The sequence below is a fragment of the Tyto alba genome, unplaced genomic scaffold (genome assembly GCF_018691265.1).
Source record: "Tyto alba isolate M040663 unplaced genomic scaffold, T.alba_DEE_v4.0 Super-Scaffold_33, whole genome shotgun sequence".
In the NCBI taxonomy this organism is placed as follows: Eukaryota; Metazoa; Chordata; class Aves; order Strigiformes; family Tytonidae; genus Tyto; species Tyto alba.
Window position 1 is genome coordinate 6,428,766 of NW_024881308.1, and position 16,232 is coordinate 6,444,997.

Genomic DNA, 16,232 nt, shown 5'->3' on the forward strand with positions numbered 1-16,232 from the left:
AGGCGAGGACGCCCCCTGCTCTGGGGACATTGGGGAAGTGCCTGGGGGATCCACTCTCCCCTTCCTGTGCTCTGCTCCTGCTTAATCTCTAGGCATATTGACTATTTTATATCCTGATTTTTCTCAGTGCGCTGATAAACCAGTTGCCAGCCCAGGCTGGCAGCCCCGCGGGGTGTGCTTGCGGAACATTTGTGTCCCCAAAACGCTACTAAATCCGCCTCCCCATCTGGGGTGTTTTCCTGCGTGGGGAAGTGCTGCTTCCAGGGGAAACTCTGAGCGGCTGCGCCCCTGGCTCACGGTCGCGTGGGCAGTCACAAGCCACACGGTCACAGCCCCGCCGTGCCCCGGCTTTCCCCCCCGCGCCGCCGCTGCCATCCCGGGAGGGCCAGTGAGTGCCGGAGCCCCGGGCGGAGGTGAGCGAAGGGCTGGCGTGGGACAGGGAGGTTCTCTTTCCTTAGCAGTGGGATTTTTTTCTTGTCGTTTCTAAGGTCCTGCTTTTCCCTGCAGTTCTGCTTTAGTATCTTTGGCTTTGAAAAGTGCATTTATTTACGGGACAGGCTCCCTCCCCTTCGCTGTGGGATCTGCCTCTGGGTTGCTGGCAGTGACGATTTGCGAACGCAAAGCTTATGTTTGACCTTCCTTTGCTCCGAGGCCCCCCAAGCCCGGCACAGATATGCGTGGGCTGAGTCCCGTGGCAGATAGAGGCATCGGTCCTTCCTTGTCGCCTGCATGCATAGGAGGAAGGACGGCTCCACTCCTTGCCGGAGCAGCTGCTGTAGCCATACCCAGCTCAAAAAATCAATTTATTCTGATTCCCAAACCCTGGCACGGTTTGATCCCCCCAGTATGGTTGCAGCTGAAGCAAACTTGTGTGGAAGCTGGACAGAGGGATGCTGCAGGTCCTCTGTGCGATTTGGGAGCTGGGAAACAGTAGATGGAAGTTGAGTCTTCCGGAAAATAAGCCCCGATCGTCAGGCAAAGCCCTCGCTGTGGGGAGAGGAGGTGGGAGGGGAGCAGAGCTTGTGCCTGCACCCCTAAACTTCCCCGTGGCAGGAGCCAGGGGGGCTCTGCCCCACTGATTCCAGGGCTGTGCAGGCTGCTGGAGCTGCCCCGTGGCTCTGGCCCTGCTCGTGGGGTTCAGCCCGAGCTTTTTTCAAAAGTTGGGTTAGAAAAACCATCTGTTGGGTGAGGCTGAGCCCTCGGCAACGCCTGGCGGGTGGCTGCAGCCAGGTCCGCACCCCGTGAGCAGCGGCTGTCTCCTCTGCTGCTTCCCTGCTTGTTTTTTCTTACCAGAGATATTCTCCTCCCTGGTTGTCTCCACCTCCCTTTTCCCTCCTGCCATGCGTGATCTAGCCTAAATATTTCCTTCCATAGCTTCAGGACACTGCTGGGTATCTTGTCATCTTTGGAGACTGCAAATAATTCCCTTCCTTCATTTATATCATTACCTTGAAGGTATTTATAGAGCATGATCTTGAGTGGAAAGGAAGGCATGACTATATATAAAGCCAAGATCCCTGGGTCCTTAGCTGCTAACTGCCTGAAACTGCTCCTGATTTAAACTTTTATCCTGTTTGCTCCATGTTTTAGACTTCACAGGACCACTCTCAGCATTTAAATCCCCATCCTGAGCAGAGTGATGCAGCTATGGATTCTCCAAGTTTCTGCCATCAGAGCAGTCCGAACTTGTGAATATTTGTCTGGGTCTTGTCTTCTCCTCTCCATGCCCTGTTAGAAACCCTCGTGTAGGGGGAAACGTGGCTGTCTGGGGGCCTGAGCTACATCCCTTGGCAGGCACCTGGCCCTGGGTCATCCACAGCCACGCTCCCCAGCACCCGTCCAGGCTCCGCGCTCAGCATCCTCACCCCGCAATCCTGCGGCCGAGTGTGCTTCCCTCCGCTCCCAAGGCACACCCTGGCAGCTCCGCTCCCGGCGTCTTGCTGGCTGCTGCGGCCACGCGGGAGGTGGCTCGGCGTTAATGAGGGGCGATGCTGTCCCAGGGCAAGGACAGGACAGCCAGACTTTCTGGCAGCTGATGCTTGAACAGACTCCGGAGGTTGTTTCGTTTCCTGGTGGGCAGACGTCTGTCGTGCAAGCCCTGGGAGGCAGCTTAACAATAATAATAATGACAAAAATAATAGAAACCCTCTGCATGTGTGTCTGTCTCCTGCAGCCTGGGACCATGGGGAGCAGCAAGAGCAAGCCCAAAGACCCAAGCCAGCGCCGGCGCAGCCTGGAGCCCACCGATAACACCCACCACGGGGGCTACCCGGCCTCGCAGACACCCAGCAAGGCGGCCGCTCCCGACACCCACCGCACCCCCAGCCGCTCCTTCGGGACCATGGCTGCCGAGTCCAAGCTCTTCGGAGGCTTCAACACCTCCGACACGGTCACCTCGCCGCAGCGTGCCGGGGCGCTGGCTGGTCAGTGTGGGCTCGGCGGGGCGGGGAGGGTCGCCGGTGGGTCTCTGTGGGTTTTGTTCCAGCTGCTTCTTGTGATGAGGGGGTGGCCTGCTTTTGAGGGGCTCTGAGCTGGAGGGGGAGCAGATCGGTGTGTTAGCAGGTGATGGGAGGGTGGTGGGAGAGGAGGGTCGCCCAGCGCCGTGCCGCGGCAGTGCCGGTGGCTGTGCCCGGCCTGAGTGCTCTCCGTCGCAGGTGGAGTCACCACCTTCGTGGCCCTCTACGACTACGAGTCCCGGACCGAAACAGACTTGTCCTTCAAGAAAGGAGAGCGTCTGCAAATCGTCAACAACACGTGAGTGTCCCTGTCCCTGCAGCCAAGGCCGCGTGGGTGAGCTGCCACCTTTGTCCCTCCCGCGGAGCCCCCTGAGCCCGGCCCCGGCAGGGCCAGCTCTCCCCGGGGATGGGTGCTCACAGAGGGGTGCGCCAAAACTCGCACGGACGCAGTGACTGGTCCGAGGACATCAGCGTTGGAGGCGATCATTTGCCTGCTCTCATGTCCTCCCAGCCCCAGCGCTGGTCACCGTTGCTTTTCAGCCTTGTCACCTCCTCTGCTCGCCGGCCAGTGCGGGGCCAGGTCCCTGCCAGTCCCCTGTCCCCATCAGTGCTCCGTTCCCTCTTGTTTGCCTGGACACATCTCCTCAGCTTTCCCCTGTGCTTGCACGGTGTCTCTGATCTCAGCTTCCCTCTTGACTCTTTTTTTCTCTCCTCTGTGCCACGCTGTCCTTTAGGAGAAAAGTGGACGTCAGGTGTGTATTGCAGATTATTACTATCGTTATTGTTGATGATCTTAAATGACAAAAGCCTGTCTGCTGCCCACTTTGGGGTAAGGTTGGGTGGAGCAGGGCTGGGAGGGGATGGTTGCCTGATGGTTTTGTGGTCAGTTGGGTTTGTCCTCCCTGGGCGACCAGGCTAGAGCGGGGAGCCCCTTCCCGTGCCGGGGAACTGCTCCATCCAGAGCTGTGTCTGCACCCAGGTGCTCTGAACCTGGCTCGCTTTCCTTGTCTGCGCCTGGCACCACTCTGCAGTCTCTTTTCGGTTGGCTCTCTGCTCCCTCCTGGCCCTTTTTGCATTTATTTGTACATTTTTTAATTTTATTTTTTGTGAGCGGCTCAGGGGACTCAATCACTAACTTAGGGGTCTGGCTCTCACTTGTTTGCTCTCCATCCTGGTCATAGCAGCACACCCATCGCTTGCTGCACCGAGCAGGGCAGTATGACCAGCTGGGAAATGCTCCTAAACATGATCCTGTACTAAACCCACATGTGGTCTCTCCTGACACAAGGCATAGACAGGCTGGAGCGTGACTGGCAGAGCTTCTGTCCCTAGCCATGGGGTCCCTGGAGTCTGCAACACCCACTGGCCCCTCTGCTGCTGCTGTCCAACCCGGGCACCCAAAACCGCTCTGCAAAGTCAAAGAGTGGAAGGACAAGGGAACATCCCGGGGGTGATATTTCTCCTGCAATCGTCAGGCAGTGATGCACAAACATGTTTTCAATTTGATCCTTGTTCCTATTCCAACGCTGTTTATGAATGGAGATTCATTTAATCTATGAAGTCCAAGATGTACAGGGCTTCAATGTTGCAGAAAAAACCTGAATTTGAGGGGTTTGGTGCTTCTTGATTTCATAGCCTCAGCAGCATACCAGCCCCAGGCTCGGGTTCTGGTTTGGGCTGTTACAAAGTGAGCTCTGCCCATTGAGGGGCCAGACTGGGCTCATATATGAGGGTTTTTTCTTTACACCTTATATGATGTCTGGGGTTTCAATATTTTTTTTCCCCTGCTGCCCTTGTCAGAGGCTCAGTCAGAGGGAAGGGTCAGGGTGTGATGGGCTCTGCAGCATTCTGGGGAGCAAAAGGGCTTTTTTTGGTGATGCAGCCCATCGGTGGTGAGTGCAGGATGGAGCTGATGACCTTCCCGGTGTCTGCCGCGGCTGCGTGGGTGCCCTTGGGGCTGTGGGGAGGGTGCTTGGGGTCAGCCCGGGAAGAGCTGGCAGGTCCTGGGCATGGCAGGAGCCCACGGCCACGGGGACGACTGGCCACCGGCGGCTTAGCAAGGTGGCTGTGGGTTTTGGCTGCTCTCCCGGGGCTGGGGTTGCGCAGGGCGAGAGGAGACGCCTCCACATCACTCACCTCCCTGCTCCTGCGTCCCGGCAAAGCCCAGGCTGTCTGAGGTGACCCTCAGCCTCCTGGATGGGCCAAATCCATCCACGCCAGTGCAGAAAGGCTCTCGTGGTACCACTTCCAGTGGGAGGAGGTCTCCAGGCAGCCAGCAGAGATGTGGTGGGGTATTTTGGGTAAGATTGTGCAGGGAGTTGTTGAAATGCTTTGTTTTGATGATGATGATTATTTTTTTCCCCGCTGAGACATTTTTGGAATAGTTTTTGCTGAATTCCCAGTTTGCAGCCTTGCAGCCCAAGCTGGAATAAAGCCACAAGTCAAAAGCTGGGCATTTCTTAAGCAGATGTTTTCTTCGGTCCTGTGGGAAAGGAGCCCAACCAGCCTCCTGTCCCCTTTGGAGCCATCTCAGTAAAGGTGACTGGGACAGCAGCTCAGGCTGGGGAGCCCACGCTACCTGCCACGAGACATACTGGTACCAGGAGAAGTTAAAATATCATCCAGGGCCACTGCGAGCTGGGGCCAGGCTCCGGGTGGGCAGCAGAGCCTGGCTGTGTGTTTGGGAGATGCTCTGAGCGTTCCTGCTTTCCCTGGCCCTGCTGGCACCAGGGTGGGGAGCTGGGGGCCATGTCCAGCTTCTCCCAGCTCCTTCGAAGCATCACTGGTTTAGCTGGGACAAGCAGAAGTGACAAACTTCTGGTGTGTCTGGAGAAAAGATAAAGGTTTGCATGTCTGCAGGGGCCAGGGATGGGTCTGGAGGTGATCTGATGGGTCTTTTAGTGGTGATTGAGGTTATTAGGGTTTTTCTGTAAAGTGTTTGTGGAGGTCGTCCTGCCAAGTTCTTGTATCCTTGCAGTGCTGTTCCCACAAATCTGCAGTTTTCCCATAGCCTCGTCTGCCTTCTGCTCAGGATAAATTAGGTGACTCTGTCTTTGGTGGGTGAGAAGATGCAGGTGGTGGGAGGAAGCCCTGCTGTCTGTGGGGAAGGGAAAGCTGCCTCCTGCCGTCCGGTTCTTCTCTATTTATTGTCCTTTCATGCCTCATCCTGGGCAGGAGCCTGCGGGTAGGAGGGCAGAGCAGTGAGAAGTCTCCCTTGCCCTGCCAGCTCCTGGGGACGTGCTTGGGGCCACCATGCCCAGGGCAAGAGGGACAGCAGGTCAGCCCCAGATTTTTGGGGATGGCACGGGGGCTCCCGCAGGACAGAGCTGTGCTCAGGACCGTGGGTGTGCAAGCAGTCGTGCAACCAGGGCCGTGGGGGAGCTCGTGGTCAGGGGCAGTGGCCGTACAGGGTGCCCAGCCCGGGGCTGCAAGCGGGGCACCCGAGCTGGATGGAGCCCGCGGCATCCAGGCTGGGCATCGCTGCGGGGCAGGTCTCACCCCCCCACCCTCTGCCCAAACCTCAGCCCTATCCTGTTGCTTTTCTGCAGCCTGTGTTTAACAAACTCTCTTGGGTTTTCCTGGTGCTTTTTTTTAATCGCTGCCAATCGTTCTGTCCCTTTCGCCCGTTTCCCCTGCCTCACCTCGTCGCTCCCCGCTGCCTGGGCTCCCCAATGCCTCTCAACCTCCAGCCAGACCCCGTTTGCACTCAGATGGCTCCAAAGGTATTTTGGCTGCCCTGCCTGATTTAAGATTAAAGCATCCCCTATGTGGATGGCTGGCCCTAATATCGAGAGCTTGCCAAAACAGAGCCACGGGCAGGGGCTGGCAGCAGGAGCCCTCCTGGCCGGGGTCCGGCTGGGGGCTGCGGGGGCTGCACCCCTTCCCGGCAGGGCTCTGCGCTGGCTTTCCCCTCCCCGGCCCCGGTGCCTGCGGGCAGGAGACGGGCTGGCCGGGGGGCTCCTGGCTTCACACTGAGTGTGTTTTGGTTCTCTTGCAGGGAAGGTGACTGGTGGCTGGCTCATTCCCTCACTACAGGACAGACGGGCTACATCCCCAGTAACTATGTCGCGCCCTCAGACTCCATCCAGGCTGAAGAGTAATTGCCATTTTTTAGACAGTTTAAAGACAAGTGATAGCAAACACACCTTGAGCACTCCCCCTGCCCCTCTCCTGGGCAAAACCTGCAAGGCCTCTGGGTTTTTCCTTTTTGTCATTTTTCCCCTTTGAATTTGCGAACACCTTAAACACTTTCCAGCTTTTCTTTAAGGCCCATAAAGCGCGGAGGTGCGGCGTGCTTGCATGGTGGAGGGATGAGTGGTGGCATAGCAAGGGCCGTGCTGGACCTGATGCTTTTGGTCTGGTTTTTACCCTTCTGCGTGGACACACATCCGTGCGCGAGGATGCTGCCGGCTCTGCCTGTGCAGGTCACGCTGAGCACAGAGGCGACCGTCACACAGGGGGAGCAGGCAGGGGCAAAGCTGGCCATAAATCCAAGAGCAGGAGGTGCCAGCCATGTCCCCAAAGCCTGTCCCCAGCCAGCGGCCTGGCATCCCCCCAGCAAGAGGTCGGGAGGCTTCAGTGGTCCCCAGAGCCCCTTGTTTGGGGAAGCTTTTAGAGTGAAGATGTTTAGTAGTGTGTGGTGCAGGATGCCCAGCCTGGGCTGTACAGGGGCACGGTGCACCCCGAGGTGCCCAAGCTTGGAGATGGAGCCTGGGGTCCCTGAAATCTGCGGGGGGGGGTGGGGGGGGGGCAGAGCCAGGGCTGAGCCCACCACTTGGAAAGGTGATGGAGAGGGGCTGGGTGAGTGGCGGGCGCTGAGCCGCTGCCTTGCTCTCGCAGGTGGTATTTTGGGAAGATCACTCGCCGAGAGTCCGAGCGGCTGCTGCTCAACCCCGAAAACCCCCGAGGGACCTTCCTGGTCCGAGAGAGCGAGACCACGAAAGGTGAGTGGGGCTGGGGGGGGGGGGGGGGGGCCAGCCTGGGGGTCCCCCTCTCTGGGGAGGTGGGGGGGCATCTGTGCAGGGACCCCGGTCCCCTCAGTCGCTCCACGTGGTCTCAGTTCCCCCAGCTTAGGCTCACGGGGAGGGAGAAGGAGAAATGTGTGGTGCCTTGCAGACAGGAGGCAATGTTCAGGGTTGCTGAGCGATGCCCCCCAGCACGAGCAGCCTCCTGGGGCCTCCCCCACCAGTGCTGGTCCCCAGGGAGCAGGTGCTGACGCACCCGTTAAATCACTGGTGACATCTCTATGCCAAATGGGCCGTTACACCAACAAACCTTCCACCCGTGGAGCGATGCAGCCGCTTCTCTCCCACCACTGCCCACCCAGTGGTCGCTCTTCAAAGAGATGGTTCAGTTCATGGCTGGGTGGGAGCTGGGGGCCTCACCAGCTCTGGCAGGACCACCCGGCAGGATACCCTTTTTTTTCCCTGTCTTTTTTTTTTTTCACATCTCCAAATAAATGTGTTTTGTTTTTTCCTGGTCCCTATATAGTGGTAAAATCTTGAACATGTGCTTCCTGGGCAACCAGGCAGAGGCAGTAATGAATTTTTAGGTCCTTCTTTCAAGTCTAATGACTCTTTATACTTGTTTTGTGCCTCCTGAAAGTGCAAGTTGTGATCTTTGCAGTTCAGCTGCCTGAGGATGCTGTTTCTTACCTGGAAATGTGGTTTAGTTTGGCTCCAAATGCACCTTTGGGAAAAGCTCCTTGATGTTCCTTTCTGTTGTGATGCTTTGAACTTGCCACTATTTATTTTATTCCAGTGGAAACATTTCACTCACGCAGCAGCATAAACCTTCCCTTTTGTTATTTGTGGCCCCAGCAGGACAGTGTTGCTCTCGTGTGGGCAGAGCAGAGGCAGACGCCTGAAGCGGTGCCCACGGTGGGATTTGTGGAGCAGGGACTTGGGCCCCCAGCCCCTTGTCTCCCCTCTGAGATGCCGCGATGTTGGGGTTGTGGGTCAGCAGCTCCTCCCAGCCACCTCCTGTCCCATCCTCTCCCCTGCTTCAGCATCCCCCCCTTTGCCGCTGGAGCTGGGTTCATCCCTGCGCCCGGAGGGGCTGCTTGCCCTCCTGCCCGCTGGATCCCCCCAAACCCAGCAGAGTCTCTTCCTTGGTGCTCGTCTTGGGGGCACAGGCCATCCCCACAATGCTGGAAGTTGTGGTTACGTGGCGTGGCTGTAGCCAGGGGTACGTGCCATCCCTCCCTGGCACGAGGTGCCAGCTCGTGCAGCCAGGAGCTGCTCCCCATCCTCTGCCTTTGGGTGAAAGCAGCATGCCCAACCCTCCTCCCCCACACCCACGCCCCCGGTGGGACCCCACGGGGAGCACCCGTGTGTGGAACATCTCCCCCCCAGCCCCTCGGTCCTGCCCGCAGGTGCCTACTGCCTCTCCGTCTCCGACTTCGACAACGCCAAGGGGCTCAACGTGAAGCACTACAAGATCCGCAAGCTGGACAGTGGCGGCTTCTACATCACCTCCCGCACCCAGTTCAACAGCCTGCAGCAACTGGTGGCCTATTACTCCAGTGGGTAGCCACTTGGGGTCCCCTTGGGGTCTGGGTGACACCCTGGGTGCTGTGCCTGCCCCCGCTGCAGGACGGGTGCTGCTGGGAAGCCAGTGCAGGGTTGGGGGATCCCAAACCAGTTGGGAGGGACCCTGGTGAAAAGCTGCTTGGGTTTTAGGGAAGAGGGTGAGAGTTTGGGTACGGGTCCCCGAGGTGTTTTGCAGAGATGTGGGGTAAAGACATCATTTGCCTAAATGCCCAAATATCACCCCGGTGTTGTCCCCTCCTGTGCTAGAACACGCCGACGGCTTGTGCCACCGTCTCACCAACGTCTGTCCCACGTCCAAGCCCCAGACCCAAGGCCTTGCCAAGGATGCCTGGGAAATCCCCCGGGAATCGCTGCGGCTGGAGGTCAAGCTGGGGCAGGGCTGCTTCGGAGAGGTGTGGATGGGTAAGGACCATTCCCACCCCGCTGTCCCCGCACTGTGTCACCACCTGCATCCTCTCCCCGACCGTCTGCAGGTGCCCTGAGACTGCAGTGGGGTGGGGGAGCAGGCGAGGGACGTGGCCCCCTGCCCTGTAAATGTATCCTGAGCAGCGTGTCCTGTGCGGCAGGGACCTGGAACGGCACCACCCGGGTGGCAATCAAGACGCTGAAGCCCGGCACCATGTCCCCGGAGGCCTTCCTGCAGGAGGCCCAGGTCATGAAGAAGCTCCGGCACGAGAAGCTGGTTCAGCTCTACGCCGTGGTTTCGGAGGAGCCCATTTACATCGTCACCGAGTACATGAGCAAGGGTGAGCGCAGGAGGGATGCTGGGGGGGGTGGCCGAGGGGCTTTTCTCCACTGCACTGCTGTGACCGTGGTCTTCCTCACAGGGAGCCTCCTGGATTTCCTGAAGGGTGAGATGGGCAAGTACCTGCGGCTGCCCCAGCTCGTGGATATGGCGGCTCAGGTGGGTTTGTGCATCCCCCGGCCTCCCACATCCCCTTCTGAGGGCACTGGCTGCCCGAGCACCTCGCTGGGTTGTCGTGGCTGTCGCCTGTCGGGTGGTGGGGTGCTCCGCAGCCTCACTGGGGTGGGTGCCACCATCCCCACTGGGTGCTCAGCCCAGAGCTGGGTTGCAGGCAGGGACCATCATTTTGCCCGTTCCCATTGCTGCTGGCTCTCCCCGGCCAGCAAACCTGAATCTGTGTGGGTTTTCTTGAGCAACCAGCTGTTCCCACACCCTGGGTGGGCTCCTTGGGGACCCTCACATCACCCCACCAGCCTCCGTGCCCCATGTGCCGGTCCCCACAGATCGCGTCTGGCATGGCCTACGTGGAGAGGATGAACTACGTCCACCGGGACCTCCGGGCAGCCAACATCCTCGTGGGGGAGAACCTGGTGTGCAAAGTGGCCGACTTTGGCTTGGCACGCCTCATCGAGGACAACGAGTACACGGCTCGGCAAGGTGCGTGCCCGGCGCTGCCAGCACCATGCCCAGGCAGGCGGTACCGGCGCGATGCCGCTGGTCCCCAGGGGTGTGTGCGATGCATCTCAAGCCGACCCATGGCCCTGGTTGCACGGGGGTCCTGGAGGCACTCACAGCCCCACACCCCCCCCGCCCCGGGCACCGCAGGGCCAGGAGCAGCCCCTTACCCTGCCTCTCCATCCAGGCGCGAAGTTCCCCATCAAGTGGACGGCTCCCGAAGCTGCTCTGTACGGCAGGTTTACCATCAAGTCGGACGTCTGGTCCTTCGGCATCCTCTTGACCGAGCTGACCACCAAAGGCAGAGTGCCCTACCCAGGTGAGGGCTGGCAGCTGCCAGCAGAACCCCCATCCCCACTGCGGTGCCCCAACACCGGCTGCCTGTGCCCAGCGCTTGCCCCTGGTGCTCTGTGTTCCCCAGAGCCGTCTTTGCGGAGGAGCAAACGGATGCAAGGTTTTTCCTGCAGTTTGGGCAGGGAGGGTGGGCTCCAGGGTGAGCTGCCCCTGCCCAGGTCCCGGGCAGAGCCTGGGCAGCCTGCAGGGTCACAGCCACCCTGTCTTGCTCTAGTCCCCAAACAAGGTGACGGGCTGGCAGGGATGAGCACTGTTGGGCTGAGGGGTCCCTCCCTCCCTGAGTCACCGAGGTTGCCCACAGGGCTTGTCCCAGCCTCGTGCCCTCGGTGTCCCCGCCGGGAAAGGTGCGGTGCAAAATCTGACCCGGGTCTAATCAATGCCACATCTCCTCTGGCCGCCCGCAGGGATGGTGAACCGAGAAGTGCTGGACCAGGTGGAGCGGGGGTACCGCATGCCCTGCCCGCCCGAGTGCCCCGAGTCCCTGCATGACCTCATGTGCCAGTGCTGGCGGAAGGACCCGGAGGAGCGACCCACCTTTGAGTACCTGCAGGCTTTCCTGGAGGACTACTTCACCTCGACAGAGCCCCAGTACCAGCCCGGCGAGAACCTATAGACCCGGAGCTCGGGTCCTGGCACCAGGGACGTTGCCGTCCTCGCCGCAGGGCGCCGAGGGCTGGCCTCCCCGCCGAGGAGCCGGTTTTTTGAGGAGCAGCCCCGGAGCGGGATGGGGCATCATCTCCAGATGCGGCCAGGGGAGGTGCTGGGTCCCCCCATCGCTCATTAAGACTTCTGACCCATGTTTAATGAAGCGGTGGTGTCCCGCTGGCAAGAGGAGCCTGCAGGCACCGGTGGAGCCGGCTCGGGAGGACGAGCAGAACATCTCCTGCTGAGAGACTTGGCTTTCGGGGGACCTTTCCCCCCACAGCAGCTCTGGGGTGAGCCTGGAGGAACTGGGGTACAGTGTCACCCCACCTCGGACACACGGCCCCGGTCTCCTGCACCCCCTTTCAAAATCAGCACAAATTTCCCTGCCCCTTCACCCTCCCCGCCATCCCCCCCTTGGCTCCGCTTCTCCCCAGGGCGCCGGCAGAGACGTTTCGCCCCGGGGAGGGCACAATCCCTGGCTGGTTCGGAGGGGGCGGTGGTGGCAGCGGAATGCTGGTGGTCCCCCTTCCTCGGGCATCGCTCTGGCCTCACTGCGGCCTCGCTGGCAGCGTGAAATGTGGCTCCTCATGGCTCCAGCAACCGACACCATCCCGTGGGAGCACCTGGGCGCGGGTTCGCATCTTCCAGCTGCGTCTGTCCCCCCAAGGGGCCCCTCTCATCTCTCCTGGGAGCGGTACCAGGGGGGTGCCGGCAGAGCCCTCGCCCTGCCTGCGGCCAGCTCCATCACCCCGGCTGCGATTTCTCCCACCAAGCACTCCTGGTCTTCCAGCTGGGCCCCTGGGAATTGCACCGCAGCCCTTCCCGGTTCCACCACCAGCTCTCCCACTGGCCGAGTCCCCCCGGGCTGGCCCTGCCACCAAATCCAGTGCCACCATGCGGCTTAGGTGCATGGCATATGTGGCTGTTCAGGGTGCAGGAGTGTTTTAGGGGAAATACTCGTCTTTCACAGATGCTTTTGTCCATCTGATACATTTTTAGCTGCCTTCCCCCCACCCCTCATGTCTAACTGCTGGGCTGCAGTCCCCATGCAGCAGAAGCAACCGCAGCCGTGGGCGACCATCCTGGAGGGGAGTCCTGGGAAGCGCTGTGCTGCATGGGAGACATTTGCACCCTCATCCCCCTCCTTGCTCCCTCCCAAAGGCCTCAGCTGTGTTTTGGCAGTGTGTGTCTATCTGTGCCCAGCTTTGCCCCCCCACCGAGCCCCTGCACTCTCCTGCCCAGCACCTGCTTGTACATAGCCCTCGAGCAGTCCCCGTGCCCTCCCAAACGTTGACTTAGTTGCATGTGTTGATTTATTTTCCCCCTCCTGTGGCTGTACCCAGCTGGAAACCCTTCACCGTGGTGGCTCACAAGACTTCGCTCCCTCACGTCTTGGGTCCGGGGGACCCTTGCTCAGAAAGACCTGGGGGCTCTTCAGCTGCTCTCCTGGCCCGGGGGTGGGATGGGGGCTCGAGGGGGTGCTGCGGGGCAGGGGTGCTGGTACACACCGGTGGGAAGGACCCGAAGTGGGGAGCCAGCAGCTTCGCCCACCTCTCGGTCCTCTGGCAGTGGGCTTTCTTTGCTTCTCTGTTGCTTATGGGATGGGGTTTCCCTCCAGCACAGCCTCCTTGCAGGCAGCAAACCCAAACCGCCTCTCGCCAGCCCCCACTGTGGTGCCGGTGTCCTGTGAAAGCCGGGTGGGAGCTGAGGGGTGACCAAAACCCCCTCCCCAAACCTCTGCCGGAGCAGGGCACAGGCACGCTGCTGCCTTCCACTCACTCCCGCAGCTCCACAGCTGCTTATTTATGAACCAAGTGCTCACTTGGTTGGTTGGTGGCTCCTTTTTAATGAGTAAAACCTTCGAAATCAGCTTGAACAGCCTCTTCAGAAGTATGGAGAGATCCTGCTGGCTTAGGGAACAGCAACTGGTTTAATGGATTTTTTAAAAATCATTTGGGGACTTGGAGCCTTTTCTCCCCACTTCCTAGCAGATTTGCTGTGCCCAGTGTTCAGGCAGGGACTCTCCAAAACTCGATGTTCTGGGTCTTTCCATATTTGCATCCCTGGGATGGGCACTGCCACATCCCCGTCGGTGCTGCGAGAGAATCCCCATCCCACGGCAGCTGGTCCGAGGGGTGGCCTGTGCCATAGCTCTGCCTAAATTATACAAAATCCCCATCCTCGGGAGAAACCTCTTTAAACTAACGTGCGGAAGCCAGATTTGATCTGAAAGCTGGGGAGAGAGAAGGCAAGCACCCATGCTAAGGTTTGGCCTTTGGTTGTCTGCAGCACATACAGGGTCTTGCAGGAGCGCAGCGGGACAGGAACGGGCTTGACCCAGTGGTTTCATTTTCCAGCTCTTTCCGGCAAGCGGCAGGGCAGGAACACAGCCTTGGCATAAGGAACACCCCAGGCTGGCTTAATTCCCCATGGCTTTTGGCAAGCTCTGACGAAGGAATCATGCTGGGGACATTTCAGGGCAGAAGTCGGTAGAGCAATCCCCGAGGAGCTCTCCTGCACGGGGCTGGGGCTGTGTGTCTGCATGTCCGTGTGTCCATCCGTGTTTCTGTGCAGCAGTTTCGGTGGGACCCAGCATCTCCAGACTCGCCGCTGCAGCCAGCATGACGCAGAGGCCCTGGGGATCGAGAGCCTCTCCTCCATCACCATTGTCGTCTGCCAATTTATTTTTTAAGCCAATAAACTCCAGAGGGGAGCCCCCACCTAAGGATGCTCTTTGGCTTCCCAGGGTCAGTAATGCCCTACAAGTTATTCTTCACTGCTGTTATAATTTTTTTAAACAGTGTTTTGTAAGATCTCCAACTGACTATGCAGAGAACATGTGGATCTGTCTCTCTCCCCAGCTCCCCTCCCCCTCCACCTGCCTTTTTCAGTGTCTAAGTAAAATATTTAGCTTTTTTTTTTTTTTTTTTTTTTTTGGATAATAATAAAACTTTGGAAAAAAAATTAGAAGGTCCGGTTTTGTGGGTGGTGGGGGGTGGAGATGCTTTGAAACTCTAATGTTGATGTAAATACTTTGCAATTTGGTAATTAAATACAAACAGACCTCATAAAAAAAAAAAAAAAAAAAAGTGTAGCTCCTGTATGAGAGGACTCCTAAGCATCCTTGTTACAGGAGTCGGTGGTTCCTGGAACACGTGCAACACCTGTGTATGGCTCCTGGTGCTTCAGAGACTTTTTCTGGCCAATACTTCTGGGATCTGGTGCCACTTCTGTCCTGCTGGAGCCATTCCTGTGTCCCCAGGTGGGCTCACGGTCCAGTGCAGCCCCAGCGCTTGCTCCGAGGGCCAGGGCCAGCCGGCTGCCAACCCCCATGGGCAGGGGGGGGACAGGGCACGGGGGCGACTCTCCCTTCAGCAGAATCTGCTTCATCAGCAACTACAAGAAGTAGGCCTTCCTCGTTAGGATAATTAGTGGGTGCTGATTGGGATCTCTCACTTGGTGATTAAGTAATTGATATATAGCACAGTGTTGGGGGGGGAACAGGCCTTCTGAAAGCAGGGTGGCTGCTGCTGCTGCTCCTTCACCACCACCACCACGGTCTGGGGGGGCTTTAGTGCCCCAGCACCCCCGGGTCTGGCTGTTCCCTCCTCCTCGGGCTGGTGAGTGACTCAGTCTTAGCACCTTAAATGTTTAATGCTTTATGTTTTGCTTCTCTTTAAAACAATTAAGTGATTGAGGGATTATCTCTCGTCAAAAAGTCCCTTGGTCTGTGCAACGTGTGGGCTGGGGGTGGGCCAGTGGGGTCGCCCTCGGCGGGGAGCTGGGGTCGAGACTCTTGCAGCCCTTGGGTTTGCCCCTTCGGCGTCGCTGCTCGGGAGCAGGGTGGCCATGGGGATGGTGTACGGGGGAGGTCGGGGTGCTGCGGTCCAGCCTGAGCCCTGGAGCAGCGTGGGTGTCAGCGGTGGGACGTGCCCTGGGGAGGAGTGAGCTGGATTTGGTACTTCCATGCCCTGCTTATGGCACCGCTCACTTCCTTTGCTCTGTAACTAGTTCTCGGCCTTGGTGGCAGCTGAAGCGTCTTAAAAAGATGGTTGGGGCACTTGCCCATACCTGCAGCCCACCCCAGCCGTGCTCGGTGGTTGTTTTGCCGTGGAGTCATTCCCCTCAGCCCAGTGGGAGCCCCTGCCAGGTGTCCCCAGCCCGAGCAGGGCAGATGCTCCTGGGGATTACACCACATGCCTCCTTTAACGGACTTAATCTTGCTGTTTGCTTCCCACTCACATTGTGCCCTGTAAACCCGGGAGAGGGATTTGGGTGTTAGGGTGGGGACCATGGTGTCCCCACAGCAGGTCTGGTGAGGAGGTGGGCGCCCTGTGCTGGGCTTGTGCAGGCGATGGGCTTCTAAAATGGCAAGGATGAGTTGTTGTTTGGCCTGAACCTCCCCTTTGCTTTTCCCAGAGCTCAGTGGTAGCACCCCAAAAGCACATCAAGTCCTGGCTCTTGACCCAGGCTCCCAAAGGATAAATGCTTGTGAGTAGATGGGGGCCAGCCCTGAACTGCTCGGAGTGCCGAGGATCCCCCAGAGCAAATCTTGGGCTGTGCTGTGGGTCTGGGGTCTCTCCCATAGCCCAGCCCCAGCAGAAAGGCTCGTGAGGAGGAGCAGGGTGTTTGTTAAAGGGCTGGCTCACCGCGGGGCTGTGCCCCAGTGCCAGGCGCTCGGGTCCCACTGGCCCTGCTGCTCCAGCCCCCGCCGTGCCGGCTGCTTGCTGGTGGCTGGGGAGTGAACAGGAGGCTGCCGGCACACGTCGACTGAGAGGACAAAGCCTCTCTCTGTCCCCTGCAGAC

The 16,232-nt window shown here is 59.0% G+C and overlaps 1 protein-coding gene across 4 annotated transcripts in view; it reads left to right on the top strand.

The window, feature by feature from the left end:
• Positions 1 to 14,352, top strand: part of SRC (SRC proto-oncogene, non-receptor tyrosine kinase) — a 30,309-nt gene extending 15,957 nt beyond the window's left edge. For 3 of the 4 annotated variants that reach the window (XM_042801077.1, XM_042801078.1, XM_042801080.1), the window contains exons 3-14: positions 2,174 to 2,423; positions 2,655 to 2,754; positions 3,191 to 3,208; positions 6,454 to 6,552; positions 7,296 to 7,399; positions 8,830 to 8,979; positions 9,254 to 9,409; positions 9,574 to 9,753; positions 9,835 to 9,911; positions 10,256 to 10,409; positions 10,615 to 10,746; positions 11,186 to 14,352. In XM_042801077.1, coding sequence (XP_042657011.1) covers positions 2,183 to 2,423; positions 2,655 to 2,754; positions 3,191 to 3,208; positions 6,454 to 6,552; positions 7,296 to 7,399; positions 8,830 to 8,979; positions 9,254 to 9,409; positions 9,574 to 9,753; positions 9,835 to 9,911; positions 10,256 to 10,409; positions 10,615 to 10,746; positions 11,186 to 11,394 — 1,620 coding nt within the window. In that variant the 5' untranslated portion in view covers positions 2,174 to 2,182 and the 3' untranslated portion in view covers positions 11,395 to 14,352. The remainder of the gene's footprint in view (positions 1 to 2,173; positions 2,424 to 2,654; positions 2,755 to 3,190; positions 3,209 to 6,453; positions 6,553 to 7,295; positions 7,400 to 8,829; positions 8,980 to 9,253; positions 9,410 to 9,573; positions 9,754 to 9,834; positions 9,912 to 10,255; positions 10,410 to 10,614; positions 10,747 to 11,185) is intronic. The other variant, XM_042801081.1, reaches the window with a different exon arrangement.
• Positions 14,353 to 16,232: the final 1,880 nt, after the last annotated feature.